The 16,698-nt window shown below is 41.4% G+C and overlaps 1 protein-coding gene across 2 annotated transcripts; it reads left to right on the top strand.

Moving 5' to 3' along the window:
• The first annotated feature begins 441 nt into the window (after positions 1–441).
• nmi (N-myc (and STAT) interactor) lies at positions 442–16,698 on the top strand. Of its 2 annotated transcripts, none has more exons than XM_044131908.1 (9): positions 442–527; positions 829–891; positions 3,112–3,270; positions 3,352–3,468; positions 3,693–3,864; positions 11,548–11,654; positions 12,656–12,842; positions 13,565–13,668; positions 15,912–16,698. In XM_044131908.1, the coding sequence occupies exons 2-9, from the start codon at positions 829–831 to the stop codon at positions 16,113–16,115; spliced, it is 1,113 nt and encodes a 370-aa protein (XP_043987843.1). In that variant the 5' UTR covers positions 442–527; the 3' UTR covers positions 16,116–16,698. The 2 variants fall into 2 exon arrangements, with proteins under 2 accessions (XP_043987843.1, XP_043987844.1); XM_044131909.1 differs by having other exon boundaries at positions 447–622.

A 16,698-nucleotide genomic window follows, 5' to 3' on the forward strand; every position in this document is an offset into this window, starting at 1 on the left:
TTGTATACATCAGTAGTTTTCCAGTCTCATTTGAAACTGACTCATGGGCTGCTGATTTCCATGGCAGCTCATAAGTCTGCCATGGACTTATGGCATAATTTCTTCGTAAATTATGCAAAGATGAGGCACTAGAATAATTCAATGAATACACAACATTGTTAGCTTTTTAAAAAAATTCAATCGGTCATTATTTTGTTTTCAGAGTATTTAAAGAATGTGAAAGAAGTTTCATCGTTTTTTAAAAAAACTATTTAGGACAGTAAAACCCCTTGAAAATGTCCAAAGACAAGAAAGGACTGAATTAGACTCTGGAGACGTCGAACGATGGTAACACTTAAGTCAATCTTTTTTTTATTTCACTTAGCGCAAGTACTTTGACGTTCTTGGATATACGAGGCATTCATGAATGCACCATTAGGTGTGTCGGTTATAAAATGCTGCGTAGCAGCGCGTGACAGTCGGTACAGAAGAAGTGTTGGGGGGTGAAAAAACATTCTGACGTTGGACCTCTGCACAACACCAATCAGGTTTTCTATCTCAGTTTATAAACAACTTTGATACTTTTTCGAACTCTTTCTTAGAACCTAGCAAAAGGTCCTTGTTAAAAAAAACACCAATAAAGGTAAGACAATAACCCAACTTCTAATACCTGCGACGTAATTAACCGATTTACTGGTTTAAGTTTCGATTTCGTTGTCAAAGTTAAGGCAGGCTTTTTACTAATGGATTAAAGAGTAATTGTTCATGTAAATAACTTATATGTTAGAGCCTTAGGGGTTCGGACGGAGAATAGAGTGATTCTCTTTTCCTTGTTTGTCTTTTCGTCAGATGAGTAGTATTCCAAAGATGGACAACCTTGAAGATGCGAAGAAGGAGCTGAAAGAATTGAAGGTGAAAAAGAAAACCTATGCTTAAATATATACCACTATTTTATTTCATGGATAAAACATGTACTTTTATTCATAATGTTGTTGGTTTTGGTTTCGCTTTTGTAACGGAAGAGGGTGTTCTGACGGGGGCGCTATAAACAATCGCTGGATTCTCATCTGCCACAGGGGAATGGGTAGTCCAAGTATCTAAATGTATGATTCTAGAAACTAGAAAGAATTACTTGATGACTTCACTTTCTTTTTTTCTTTGTCATATTCAAAACTAAAAGCAGGTATTTTTTGCTGGTGTGGTCAGAAACGGGACAGAAGCTGCTGCAGGGTCTATTGGGGCTATAGATTATATTTAAAAGGATATAAATGGCTCAGCTGTGATGGACTGGCAACTGTCCATGGTGTACTCCGCCTCTGGCCCAAAACGTCTTGCTGGAGATAGGCACCAGCACTCCTCCCAACCCTACTACATCCATGGGTGTAAGAAAATAGATGGCTGGCTGGATGGATAAATGGCTGTAAATATAAAAATGATCAGAAAATAATAATATGTGTGTGTGTGTGCGTGTTACAAACTTGAGTAATCTTGGGTCACGCCTCCTGGATGGGAATGCAGAGACAGTTGCTTGCGCAGTCATTGACTTTATAGAAATCCCTCATACTGAGCATGCATGTAGCGACAGTGAAGAGGAAAACTTCCCTGTAACAGGGAGAAATCTTCATTGGTTGATTGACATTTGTTCAGTTACAAGAACAGCTTCACATGTAAGTATTGGCAGATCACCGAGATCCAAAATGTTGTCCAATGTCCAAACGAGTCCACACAACTTTACGGAGTCCTTCATTCGTGGCTGTTTTCACGTTTATTGCGCTGCTCATATTAGTCTCGATGTTTACAGTTTGTCATAGCGCAATGCGAAGCTCGACGTCATATTACCTTGACATTAACATAGACACAGCAGAAGGGATCTTCTGGTGGACCATCTGCGAAATGATGGACAGGGAGAGTCTGGCTAAGACTAACTGGATGTCAAACAAATTCTGGCGTTTATATCGGCTTATTTCCTAGCCCAAAAAGTGCAACCCACGACTCATCAAATTTGTAAGCGACTTTACAAAAAGACCAAGCTGCTTATAATAATCGGACTTGGCTACCGAAACTCAGAATAGTTCCTATTTTTCAAGCAACAAAATGCGCATCTCCCTCCGTTGTTTACATTTCTGTTGCTGCTGATAATGTCGCACAGAAACGTCGGTCACTCCCCAAGACGCTTAGAGGAAATAAAATTAAATTACAAAAGATAACAGTAACGTAAAGTGATTTTAATAAGTAACTGTAGTTTGACTACTGGATTTGAAATAGCAACGCGTTAAATTACTCGTTGCTGAAAAAAGTGGTCCGGCGTTAGTAACGCGTTACTGACATCACTGCCTGCGACAGACCATCAATAAATCAAATTTTATTTGTATAGCACATTTCTGCATCAAGGCATTTCAAAGTGCTTTACATCATATCAAACACAGAAATACAATGCAACATCAATAATCCAAACATGACAATAAGTCAAGTTCCATCAGTAAATTTGTAATTGATTACGTTTCAAATACAATCCTAAACAGGTTGGTTTTTAGTCAAGTTTACATCCATAAAAGGTTTACCTGCTACACTCCTACTATGTTATATGGAACAAAATACTTGTTATTTTTATTCCCACTCACGCTCACAATCACACCATTTAAAATGATGTAAACAGCCTTTCAAAGGGCTTCCAGCACCAGACTCAGTACACCTCTTTCACGGAATTTCACTCTGGGACTCCGCCGTCCCTCACGGATTTTTGTACAATTGCAACACAGAATCAACAATCAAAACACAACATTAAGTCAAGTTCCATCATTAAGTTTGTAATTGACTGCTTCAAATACAATCCTAAACAGGTGGGTTTTTAGTCGAGATTTAAAGGAAGAAGAAGGGACATTCAGACAGTTGCAGGAGTTGTTGACCCTCCCCTCTACAAGAGGGGAGGGTTCTACAAGAAGCAGCATCTCGGCTTTTGGAATTACATCTAGAAGCTCTTTAAATAGGTTTATTAATCAGAGTATAGCTAATTTAGCAGAACAGAGAAAAAAATCTCTGCCACAAGCCCCATGTACACATATTGCACATCAGAAAGAGTATTGTATTCCTTTTCTTTGATGCATGTGTGTGTCTGTGTATGTATATATAAAGATTAAAGTTGAGAAAGCTGATGATGTGAAAGCCAGGATGATCCTGGAAAAACTGGATGAAGATGAATTCAAGGAGAATGCCAAACAAGAAATGATGGCTAAAGCTGAAAAGCAGGAGTCTTGCCAGAAAGAATTCAATCAAGACTTGGAAAAAGTCAAGGTATGTCTGACTCTTTGTTTTCACTTACAGGTTATTGGGAAGGAGATAGTTATGATATATATTTAATCATTTTCTATGAAGGATGAAATCCAGAAGCTTTCTAAACACAAACAAGATATACTGGATAAACTGAGGCGATGTAAAGCTCAATTGGAGGCCAAGAGAGCCGAGGCTTCCAAACTGAAGCACAAATTCAAGGTGAGAATGTAATTCTTTCTGGTTTTTAATCATAAATTGTCCTGTTTGTTCATCTTTTCTACTAAAGTATGTGAATTGGAGTTAGGGGTTCTAAAAAAAGTAATGCAAATAATAAACGTTGTTTAGATTAAAGATGTTTAATTTAAATAGATACTTGATTATTATTCACAGGGGCAATAACAGCATATAAATTTAAATGAAGGCTAACTGTATTCCTTGTCTAGATCTATGCCCAGATTCCAGAGACAGAAGTGAAGTTTTTGTCTCTTATCAGAGAAGAGAGTGGGGAGGGAGAAGACATCAGTCATTCAGTCAGAGGAGTGTTTACCATCAGCCAGAGAGCTGCAGTGCTCCTACTAGGAGGGCAGGCTCTCATCACTTTTGAGGAAGAGAAAGGTAAACAGGATTTCATTGTTGTTTTCTTATATATGTGGTACTGTCTGCACATTATGTAATGTGGTTGATATGAAAAAGATTCAATTTAATCTAACTGCATAGCATCCATTCTAAAAAATGTCTACAGGTTTACAAAATTCAAAGCAATGATACAGACAAATTTATTCATAGTGAAAATAATAAACATACAACTCAAAATTGACAAATAAACATTTGACATTTAAAAAATAAATCAGTGACCAATATAGCCACTCTTCTTTTCAATAACAGTTATAAGGCTTTCATTCATGGAGTCCATCAGTTTCTTGATCTGTTGACTATAAACGTTTTGTTTAGCAGCAACCACAGCCTCCCAGACACTGTCCAGAAATGTGTACTGTCTTCCTTCACCTAAATGTCCTGTTTAAGAAGGGCTCTCAAGTTCTCAATGAGGTTTAGGTTTTGTGAGGAAGGGGGACACTTTGTTATTATTTCATCTTTAAAGCCTTTACTGGCTAGTCACATAGTTCAGGAAGATAGAGCACATAACACCAGTTTTAAAGTCTCTCCACTGGTTCCCTGTAGCTCAAAGAATAGACTTTAAAATACTGTTGTTAGTTTATAAATCACTGAATGGTTTAGCACCACAATACATTAAAGATCTGCTGCTGTTGTATCAACCTTCCAGAACTCTCAGGTCTTCTGGTTCTGGTTCTGGTTCTGCTCTGCATCCCCAGAACCAGAACCAAACGAGGAGAAGCGGCATTCAGCATCTATGCACCAAAAATCTGGAACAAACTTCCAGAAAACTGTAAAACAGCTGAAACACTGACTTCCTTTAAATCTCAACTAAAAACCCACTTGTTTAGAGTTGTATTCAAAATGTAGTCAATTGCAAATTTATTGACGGAATCTGACTATGTTGTGTTTTTATTGTTGATTCTATGTTGCATTGTATTTTTGTGTTTGATTTGATGTAAAGCACTTTGAAATGCCTTGATGCTGAAATGTGCTATACAAATAAAGTTTGATTTGATTTGATTTGATAGTGAAGTACTTTGATGCATGTGATGGAGCATTGTCCAGCATAAAAATCATGTTCTTCTTGAAAGATGTAGACCCATTCCTCTACCACTGCTTGACGAAATTGTCTTCTATAAACTGGCAGTAGGTTTGGGAGTTGATTTTGAGTCCATCTTCAACCACAAAGTTTCAAAGGAGCTCATCTTACCAGCCCATACCAGTTTATGGGGCGCAGACAATTTAAAGACAATACCACAGAAGAAGAAATAAAAGAGGAGGGGTTTCCGCTCTTACAGGACATTTTATATATGTCATTGTTTACATCCTTATTGTTTATTTTACATTAATAATGGTTATTTTATTTGAAAGATTACATACTTTAAGGTTTATGTATTTACATTAAAGCTCGTTCACCCTGACCCCCCAAAATAAGCCAACATCCCCACCCCCCGCTAAACTCCTCTGGGGCTGAAAAGTTGTAATAAATTTTGGGAGGTAGGCTTCAGTATTAGTTTCAGCAGAAAAACATCATAAACAGAATAGAAAAATGGAGTAAAAACAAAAGAGTTCCCTCCTCTGCTGGGAGCAGGCGAACGGCTATGCCCTCCCTACATTGGCTGTCTGCTCACTCCTGTGGAGTCAGAGCCCTAATTATGGCCTGAACAGCCTCATTCATCTTTGTACTGAACAACATGGTTAGGAACGGACAACAAGGTGTTGGCCTGTCGCGATCAACGATAAATCAATTAATTATCTGCATTATTGTCTCTTCAAGCCTTTTTCTCTTTCTGTTGATGACACTGAATGAAAAAAGGCTCAACTCCGGTGCTCTCCACTGACCCTCCCTTCCTCATTTCCTCAGTGTAATGTCCAGTTCACACTAGGGGTTGAACGACTACATATTTTTTAAGGTCGACTACATCATGATAATAGTCGAGTCGATGTCGACTAGTCGCGGTGACGTCATAGTGACGTAAGCGCAAAAACCTTCACAACTTGGAGGCTTTATTAGCTATTTTCACGGCAAATATTGCCCCCCCCCCCCCACACACACACACACACACACACTCCCCTTCTCCTGCTTTTACTAAGTCTATTATGGAGAATTAAAAGAGCAATAAACAGATCATTCTTCGTGAGCAGCGGGGAAAAGTTTGTTGCACAAAGTCGGGTCTGACTTTTTTTTTCTAAACACCGGCTGATGCTGATGATCTCTGGATAGTTACTATAGGAGTCAAATTATCACACTGACTACATGGTGCTTTTGGAACATCACAAGCCAAACTTGTTATGAACGGATCCCGTTTGGTTACAGCTGAATTCAACGAAACCACCTGCTTCTCCTCCGCCCGATGCGCGACAGGAAGCTCTGCTGACTCAGCAGATTGAACGATTTAAGATATTTTCTAGTCAACGTCAACATGATAAAAGTCGAGTCGTTGTGACGTCATAGCAACAAGACGCAAAGCTTCGGAGTAACGTACAGGCTTTATTACCCGTTTTCACGGAAAAATACAGCATTTACACAGAACAGCAACAAGTGAAACAACAAAACATCGGGATAGTTTATGATAAATAATAAGTTGCTGGGAAACCAACATTCAAAAGGAAACGCACATCTTTTAGATGGCATGTAAAAACAATAAAAAGAGGTGGCACGGGGGCGGGGGGGTAAATAAAGTTCACTGTCATTAGCACAGTACAGAGCACTCGCGACACTTGCGAGCCGGCTAAGTGACATCCTTAGCGGGAAGGGGGCGAGTTTTAGACGGCTCGTGTTTTGTAGTCGACTGCAGCTGCAACTCCATCTCCTTTTAAAAACACTGTAAAACCACAAATATGCATCCATCTACATATCATTTAAACTAATGTATTAGCTTATTTTTCTTGTGTCTTGTGACGTATACTGTGCTGTCGGATCAGCACAGGCTATCACCACCGGCAATCACATGACTGCGACTAGTCGACATGAAATGTAAAAACTCGCGAGACGTCCTAGAGTCGACTAGTCGACTAGTCGACTAATTGGTTCAACCCCTAGTTCACACTACAACATCTTAGAGCTGTCGGCCGATTGTCGGCCCATTTTCAAAACCTGAGAGATCACACATTAGCCGACAGAAATCCTTAGTACAACGGTTCGATCCTGCTGTGTTGTTCAACAATGGACAGAAAATAATGGCTACAAGTCCAGTGAACTAATCTTAACACCAGGCATTAATCAATGCTTTACTACAATCTACCTGCAGTGCATGTGGCTCTAGTGTCAGCGTAACGTCCTGACTGAATGAAAATCATTATAATCTATTTATGTCACCTTAACAAAGAACAGCTGAAAAGTTACCATGTTCATCAACTGCGTAGCAATTTGGCTCCAACTACTCCCCTGATCATTTCTATATTCTTTGCACAAAATGTTTTATAAACATTAATGTTGTTTCCACATATCATCTCTAATGTCCGCTGGACTTCGGGTTGCGTCTTGTCAACTGTTTGGGATTCCCCTCTGTAATTTCCCCTCTGAAAGCACAGAGGATAATCCGCGCTTTCTGATTGGCTACCTGTCACATTCAACAGGTTGCCAGTTGGGAAAACCCCAGATTTAGATCAGAGCGCCACAACAATCTACCGTAACACCACACACTACAGGATGATCACAAGCAACAATCTTAGAGCGATCAAAGTTCTAAGATTGTCCATCCATCCATCCATCCATCCATCCATCCATCCATCCATCCATCTTCTTCCACTTATCTGGGGTCGGGTCACGGGGGTAGCAGCTTCAGAAGGGAGGCCCAGACTTCCCTCTCCCCAGCCACTTCCACCAGCTCCTCCGGAGGAATCCCAAGGCATTCCCAGGCCAGCCGAGAGACATAGTCCCTCCAGCGTGTCCTGGGTCTTCCCCGGGGTCTCCTCCCGGTGGGACATGCCCAGAACACCCCACCAGGGAGGCGTCCAGGAGGCATCCTAACCAGATGCCCGAGCCACCTCAACTGGCCCCTCTCGACGTGAAGGAGCAGCAGCTCTACTCTGAGTCCCTCCCGGATGACTGAGCTTCTCACCCTATCTCTAAGGGAGAGCCCAGACACCCTACGGAGAAAACCCATTTTGGCCACTTGTATCCGCGATCTCGTTCTTTCGGTCATGACCCAAAGCTCATGACCATAGGGTAGGAACGTAGATCGACCAGTAAATCGAGAGCTTCGCTTTTTGGCTCAGCTCTCTCTTCACCATGACGGACCGGTAGGTACAGCGCCCGCTTGACGGCAGACGCTGCGCCAATCCACCCATCGATCTCCCGCTCCCTTCTTCCCCCATTCGTGAACAAGATCCCGAGATACTTGAACTCCTCCACTTGGGGCAGGACACCCCCCCTGACCCGGAGAAGGCACTCTACCTTTTTCCGGCTCAAGACCATGGCCTCAGATTTGGAGGCACTGATCGCCATCCCAGCCGCTTCACACTCGACTGCGAACCGGTCCAGCGAGAGCTGCATATCACGTCCCGATGAAGCCAAAAGGACCACATCATCCACAAAAAGCAGAGATGCAATCCTAAGGCCACCAAAACGGATCCCCTCAACACCCTGGCTGCGCCTAGAGATTCTGTCCATAAAAGTAATGAACAGAATCTGTGACAAAGGGCAGCCCTGGCGGAGTCCAACTCTCACCAGAAATGAGCCCGACTTACTGCCAGCAATGCGGACCAGACTCTGACATCGGTCATACAGGGACCTGACAGCCCGTATCAAGGAGCCCGGTACCCCATACTCCCGGAGTACCCCCCACAGGGCTCCCCGAGGGACACGGGGAGCCCCCATGTCCCCGTCTCCCCGTGTCCCGTCTACAAAACACATGTAGACTGGTTGGGCGAACTCCCATGCACCCTCCAGGACCTGCTGACGATGTATAGCTGGTCCAGTGTTCCATGACCAGGACGAAAATCACACTGCTCTTCCTGAATCCGAGGTTCGACAATCCGACGGGCCCTCCTCTCCAGAACCCCCGAATAGACCTTGACAGGGAGGCTTAAGAGTGTGACCCCCCTATAATTGGAGCACACCTTCCGGCCCCCCTTTTTGAACAGGGGGACCACCACCCCGGTCTGCCAATCCAGGGGAACTGCCCCCGATGTCCATGCGATATTGCAGAGTCACGTTAGCCAACACAACCCTACAACATCCAGAGCCTTGAGGAACATGGTGTTCGTTATGGACAATCCATGACGAGCACAGAAGTCCAACAACAGAACACCACTCGAGTTCAGATCGGGGGGGTCATTCCTCCCAACCACGCCCCTCCAGGCCTCACTGTCATTGCATACGTGAGCGTTGAAGTCCCCCAGCAGAACAAGGGAGTCCCCAGGTGGAGCACTCTCCAGTACCCCCTCTAGGGTCTTCAAAAAGGGTGGGTAACCTGAGCTGTCGTTTGGCCCGTAAGCACAAACGACAGTCAGGACCCGTCCCCCCACCCGTAGGCAGAGGGAGACTACCCTCACCGGGGTAAACCCCAACGTACAGGCACCGAGATGGGGAGCAACAAGTATGCCGACTCCTGCCTGATGCCTCTCACCTTGGGCAACTCCACAGTGGAAGTATGTCCAGCCCCTCTCAAGGAGACTGGTTCCAGAACCAGAGCCATGCGTCAAGGTGAGGCTGACTATTTCTAGCCGAAACCTCTCAGCCTCACACACTAGCTCCGGCTCCTTCCCCACCAGAGAGGTGACATTCCACATCCCAAGAGCTAGCTTCCGCAACCGAGGATCGGACCGCAAGGGTCCCCTCCTTTGGCCGCCACCCAGCACACATTGCACCCGACCCCGTTGGCCCCTCTCACAGGTGGTGGGCCCATGGGAGGGGGGACCCATGTTTCCTCTTCGGGCTGTCCTCGGCCGGTCTCCATGGGTAAAAGCCCGGCCACCCGACGCTCGCCGTCGTGCCCCCTCTCCAGGCCTGGCTCCAGAGTGGGGCCCCGCTGACCCGCGTCCGGGCGAGGGAACATGTAGTCCAAAGTTAGTATCCATCATCTGGGTCTCCGGGCTGCACTTTGTCTGACCCCTCACCTGGGACCTGTCTGCCTTGGGTGACCCTACCAGTGGCATGTAGCCCCGGACAGCATAGCTACCAGGATCATTGGAGCACTCAAACCCCTCCACCACGATAAGGTGGCAGCCCAAGGAGAGGTTCTAAGATTGTCTTAAGGGGAAAATGTAGGTGTGAACTAACTAGTGTGAACTATTTCATCAGGTAGTCGATGTTCCATCTTCTCTATTTAAATCTAATAATCACTGAAGGGCAATATGGTTTACAGTCTTCATAATCTGCACTCTTTTGGTTGAATCCAGTATTTATTTACACTTTGGTGTTTTATTCAAGTACATTTTTGTTAATGGAGACTGAGAATCCATTTTATTTTAGTTTTTGGTTGTTTTGTTTATTTTATTAGTTCCAGTGTTAAATGTTCTTTTAAAAATAAAGTGTATTTATCTTTGGCAGGAAATCGCATGCCTTATCATGTCATTTCCATTAAATCAGTGTAAAAAGGTCTTTAAACAATATTATCATTTATCGCAATAATTTTTGAGACAATTAATTGCTCACCAAAATTTGTTATCTTGACAGGCCTAACAAGGTGGCACAATGTGGGATCAGTGTTGTCTTAGTAACTACGTTTAGAATTGGCCCAATATTAATTCCTCTGATACAAACGTGGGTTGTGAACACGTGGGAGTCCACACGCTTAATATGCACTGGGTAGGCCATGAACACATTATCACATTATCAAATCAAATCAAAATTTATTTGTATTGCACATTTCAGCAGCAAGGCATTTCAAAGTGCTTTACATCATATCAGACACAAAAACACAATGCAACATAGAATCAACAATCAAAACACAACATTAAGTCAGATTCCATCATTAAATATGTAATTGATTACATTTCAGATTCAATTCTAAGCAAGTGGGTTTTTATTTGAGATTTAAAGGAAGTCAGGGTTTCAGCTGTTTTACAGTTTTCTGGAAGTTTGTTCCAGATTTGTGGTGCATAGATGCTGAATGCTGCTTCTCCTTATTTGGTTCTGGTTCTGGAGATGCAGAGCAGAACCAGAACCGGAAGATCTGAGAGTTCTGGAAGGTTGATACAACAGCAGATCTTTAATGTATTGTGGTGATGAGCCATTCAGTGATTTATAAACTAATAACAGTATTTTAAAGTCTATTCTTTGAGCTACAAGGAGCCATAATCAATGCGACTGAAGATTCCTTGCAAATTGTACAATTGACTGACTTCCTGTTTGTGGTGGTTAAATTAGAATTTCAGAACATTCTACTAACCTTAAGCTTCTCTTTCATTAAGCAAGTTAGTTTTTCCGTTGCTAGGTTGTTGCTCAATAGTTTGATCCATTCATTAATCTTTGGTCTTTCTGTGTTCCTCCACTTCATGTTTATATGATTGCTCTGCAAAAGACAAAAAATCACAAGGTTCTTTCTCTTCACATTACTGATTCCAATAAACTTGCGGAAAACTAAATTACTGCACCTTCGGTCTTTCCTTGACACATATGTGGATCTGCAGGACATTATGCACATATAAGTAGTTGCTGATTTTCGAACATCTCAGACTCGCATCTCATTGGCTCTTTATAAGATTTGTATTTCTGTCATTTTGTCGGTCCTCTAGTGGCTCAAAAAATCCTGAAGCTGCCTGGTTGCCGTGTGTCCTGTGAAGACGCCACCTTGAATCTGAAACCAAGAGGACTCACCTTGGGAACATCTGTGAAGTTTGAGGTATATAATAAAATCCAGGTTTACCAATAAAACGGAACCACTGATGAATTATAGATTATTCAAATTTTTGCACATTTCTTTAGTGATTTTAAACAAACATGAAAAACAAATCTTTCTTTTTAAAATCACAATGGAAAATATACCATAAATTCCAATCATTTTTATTAATCAGTGACCATCATTGTGATCACTCCACCGCTTTTTACATTTTTTTTGAGAGGGTGAGGGCATCATTGTTGATCAGATGGGATTGCTCCTCTCCTTCACGGTCTCTGATTGGTTGCGACCAGTATGTGAGCGTAATGTGTGACTGTTGCTGAATCACAGAGAATTTCTGTCTAAGTGTGAAGGACTTAGACAAATATTGACTGGAAAACAAAATTTAAACAGGCTGGGATAATGCATTAATATGTCAGGACACAGCAAAGGAAAAATCAAATATTTCCTGAAGGAGACATTTTAGTGATATATTTGCTCACAGCTGTCCATAACAAATCTAACTCATTCCTTCTTTGTGTAATTGTTGAATCTAGAGGTCACTCAAGAGATAACTTATGTGGTATCAGTTCAGATGCTTCTGGTTCAGCTGCACTTTTTAGAAAAACTGACAACTGGCATTTAGACACTGAGTGGAAAGGCTATTATGCTGGCGTTTAAATCATTTCCTGAGGGTTTGCTATGCCGTAAAAAGACAGATGGTTAGATGGAGTGCAATATATGTGCACTGATATTATAGATGGTACTGAATATAAATAAAATGGCATCATTTACACTCACTGAGTTTTTGCCCTTGCTTCTCCCCTTTTTTGTTAAATTTCACTCATTTTGCTTTGCTCATTCTGCCGACCAACAACTAACATCTTTGAGGGTCGCATGTTACACTGACGTCTGACTACATAGAATATATAAAGTGTGAACATAATGTAAATATTGTCATTCCCATGCAAACATTGCATTATGAAATAACTGTTTTTTGCAATACCTTTGTTTTATCTGTGGAGGTCCATGTGGATGTGTCCAGAAAAGAGCTGAAAGTATACAACATCCCCCCTGCCATGCCGGAGGACAGAACGGAGGACCGTCTGGAGATCAGCTTTTCCAGACCAACCAGGGGAGGAGGAGAAGTGGAGAGTGTGGATTACGATGGCAAGACTGGAACTGGGTCCATTACATTTTTGAAACCTGGAGGTATTACTCTCAGGGTCACACACACTGAGATGTAGTAAAATGCCAAAACAACCTGCGTGTGTCCTTTGTTACCCATTTACTTTGAAGTCTACATGACAGGTTATAGTAGCAAGTCATAAGGTATGGCACTCAGAATTATTGTCTGAGTGTTGACGTGTGGCCCAACAGATTTACTTAGATTCAGCTAAGTGTTTTATTAGTAATTGCTGTAGGTTTACTTCAAGCTTTTTTCTGCTATCCAGTAGCATCAGCATGTGAAAGTGCGTGAAGTGCTTTGTCGTGCTAGTGATTAGTAAATGCTATGTAAATGCCATTTAACATTTAGACACCTGTCTGAAAGGTTTATTTTGTCAAAGAAATGCACTTGAAATAAGAAAGGAAAAATACAGAAACTACAAGATTTTAATATCAAGGATTAATTTCTTTATACTAAGATTGAAATGGATCCAAAACTTGACAGATCATTCCTCTACAATAATTTAGTGCTATAAGGTAAATACTTCTTTATTTGAACCCCAAAATTGCCAGAAGTTTAAGACTGAGACCATGTCATTAATACTCTCCAGTTATTTTAATCAGTAAAAAAAACGTATTAAATTGCCTATAGATTGTGTCTGAATGGACACTGGTGTAAAGATGATAAAATCACATTTTTGAGTTAATGATGAATTTCATGCTGAAATGTTGTCTTTGTGTGTGTGTGTGTGTGTGTGTGTGTGTAGTTGCCTGGAGGTTGGCCAGAAAAGGAGTGTACAAAGTAAATCTTGAATCTGAAGTTAATGTCAAGGTTGGACCAGCGTATGAGTACAAGTTGGAGAAGTTTCAAGTAAGAGACAATACACTCGTCCTACAAACAGTTCTGTTTATTTTATCCTATATAAATATTTCTGTCCATCCTTCATTTCTCAAAAAATTTGTCTTTCGTGAGCAAAAGTGTGCATAAAATAGATCCAGTTTTCCAGCACAAATGGTCTTGTTTTTGTTTTTTTTGCCAGATTAACATTTACTTCCCAAGTCCTAGCAAACTGACGATTTAGTTTGTGACTTTAGTCTGACTCCAAGTCACAATACAAAAAGGCAGAGCCACGCCTGATCTGCTAATGGAAAATGCATCTGGCTGGGTGGACCAGGACCAAACCAGTTGGAGGCACACGTCTGCCCTGCTCTTCACCTCTGTATGGTCCTAAATGTTCCATCAGAAATTTCTTAAAAAAACAACAAACACAGTTGTGAAAGGTGTCAATAGTGACTTGATAGGGTAAGCCTGGCCGTGGATGTGGCAACAGGAATCAAATGTAACAGTAGTAAACAGTGGATGTAAAGTTGATACAGGTAGCTAACCAGTGACAGGTTGTCTTTGCAATGCGAACTGGAGACAGAGGAAAGACAGTGTTGGTAGGTTTCTGAAACCTTAATGAACACAACCAGTATCAACTTTACAGAAGATGGCGTTGATTCTTCCTTGTTGGTTATAGTAGCTGCAAGCAGCAACAAAGTGACCTTAATCTCCAGGGCAGTGTAAGTCGATGGAACTACTCTGTCCCTGGATGCTAATGCACCCACAGAACAAACTAATAATTGAGATACATGAGTTGAAGGTTGTCAACCCTTCATGCAAAAGGACATCTGAAGTGGAAAGTACACTGGCCTCTTCCACTGGATCTTTTGCTACAACCAGCCAGCTGTGAACTCTTCATAAACAAGTCATAGATAGGCAGCAGAACATTTTAAAACAAATAGTGTAAACCTGAGAGAAGAGACTGCAGGAGCCTCAGAGACAGACGCTGGTTCTGTTGGCAGATAAGTGAGTAAACTGTCCTCGGAGTTAGGAGTTGGTTTATTTGTTCTGGCTTCAGGACATACTTCTATAAGTTGAAAGGTATTTTTCTCCTCAAATCATTTCTGTACAGGGTTTGCTTTGTGGCAGTGAGCATTACCCTGCGGTTTTAGCTGTGGCTCTATATTCCCACTCCATGTTTAATCACATTACACACTTTTCCACTAGAGCACCTCCAATTGGTTTGGTCCTCGTCCATGATTGGCTCGTGATTTACCTCACTGAAAACTCCAAACAACACAGTTTAACTGTGGACTGTGGACAGGCTGTCTGCTATTATAAGCTTAATCACAGAATGACTGTGATTTAGCAGTGCAGCTAGCAGCTCATCTCTCTGAAGAACTGACGGTAATAAAAAGAAAAACAGTTCAGTTGTTGTTAGCTTTCTGTCAGAGCTGGAGTTTAGTGGAGACAGTGGCAAACACCTGAACTAAATTATGTTAGCTTATGATGTGAATTTTAGTTTTTCCTTTGGATGTAAAAAAAAAACAAACAATTTTAAAGCTCAGGTGTGGATGTTGGTTTACATCTCTTGACTGCTCAACCTAAATCCAAAAGGTTGCACATTTAAGTATTGTAATTTTATTTATATGTATAGCAAAATAATCAGCTGATCTAAGTATTTATCATTATGTTTCAGCCAGCATTTAATTTCTATAAGACAAAATTAAATGTCTGGGTTTATTTGAGTCCATCAGAACCAGAACCTGGAGGTTTCTCCATTGCTGAGTGTTGCTGCAAACATCAGCAGAGAGTTGAGCTCAGCTGCTGCTGCTGCTGCTCACATCCCACCAACAATAGTGAGGAACAGAGAATAATGGAAAAGTTCACTAGCTGGGATAGAACCGAACCACACATTAACTGGTTAGAGAGAGAATTGCCAGTGGGAAAGCAGCTATTCATTACTCATGTTCCAAGCTAATCACATGGACATGCCACTCCCTGTTATAGTAGAATTGGTCTTCAAAATAAAAGTCTTGTCATGGTAGTAATTCTAAATATTAATTGATGGATCAAGTCTCAATTATGTTCGTCTGTATAATTACTCTGTGCAGCATCTTACTCAATCCTATAAACAGAACATCTGCCCTACTCCAGATGTTGGTCTCCCGATTGCTGCCTACTCCATGTCACTCCACAACCACACTAATCAATTACTGCTTTGAAAATCTTGAGCACCATATGTCCCACAATATTATGCAAGTTGATCTTATGTCTGTTATTCATTTCAGACATCATGCGGTTCATCAAGGCGAACCGTTCTTCTGGAAGGCATTGATGATGTGGAGGATGAGGAGGACCTCCAGGACCACCTGGAAATTCATTTTCAGAAGCCCAACAACAGTGGTGGTGAAATTGAAAACATCAAGTATATTTCTAAGGGAAAGTCTCTCCAGACATTTTTCAGTGAGGATAAAATAGACATAACCAACTAAAATTAGTAGGAAGTAGTCATCTTCAGCAGTATGTGAGTTTTCAGGAAGAAAGGAAGAGCCTGACTCCATGGTCTGTTCAGTGGTAAAAACAGAAAATTATTGTAGTTTTGACACTTGGAAATGTTATTTGGTTAGGGTGATATTTTATTTATGTTCTGGAAAAGTGGGTGTAGGTTTGATTTTGGTATGTACAAGTTACTATGCTTACACAATCTGTAGATATGAACTGGGTTTCCAGACAGAAACTCTGTTCAGTAACCGTGTGACATCTCAACCCTGACAAGCTAAAATTACATCTGTGGAATATTGATCTTAATGTAATTCATGACATAACAGGTATTGGTAACCAGTTTCTAAAATGTTTTAAGTATACTTCAGCACTGATTTAAGCATAAATTGTGTATCATATAACTATATGGCGGTAAATTACCCTCACTAGGATGACAGATATTTTGCATACTGTGTAAAAAGCAAAGATCAGACTTTTGCCTGCGTCATCACTAAGGTTTAAGCTTCTGCTTGTTATTGTCTCTTCTGCCTTGTTTATGATGCCTATTAAAATATAAAGACTACATCAGTAGAA

Source organism: Gambusia affinis, linkage group LG11 (genome assembly GCF_019740435.1).
Source record: "Gambusia affinis linkage group LG11, SWU_Gaff_1.0, whole genome shotgun sequence".
In the NCBI taxonomy this organism is placed as follows: domain Eukaryota; kingdom Metazoa; phylum Chordata; class Actinopteri; order Cyprinodontiformes; family Poeciliidae; genus Gambusia; species Gambusia affinis.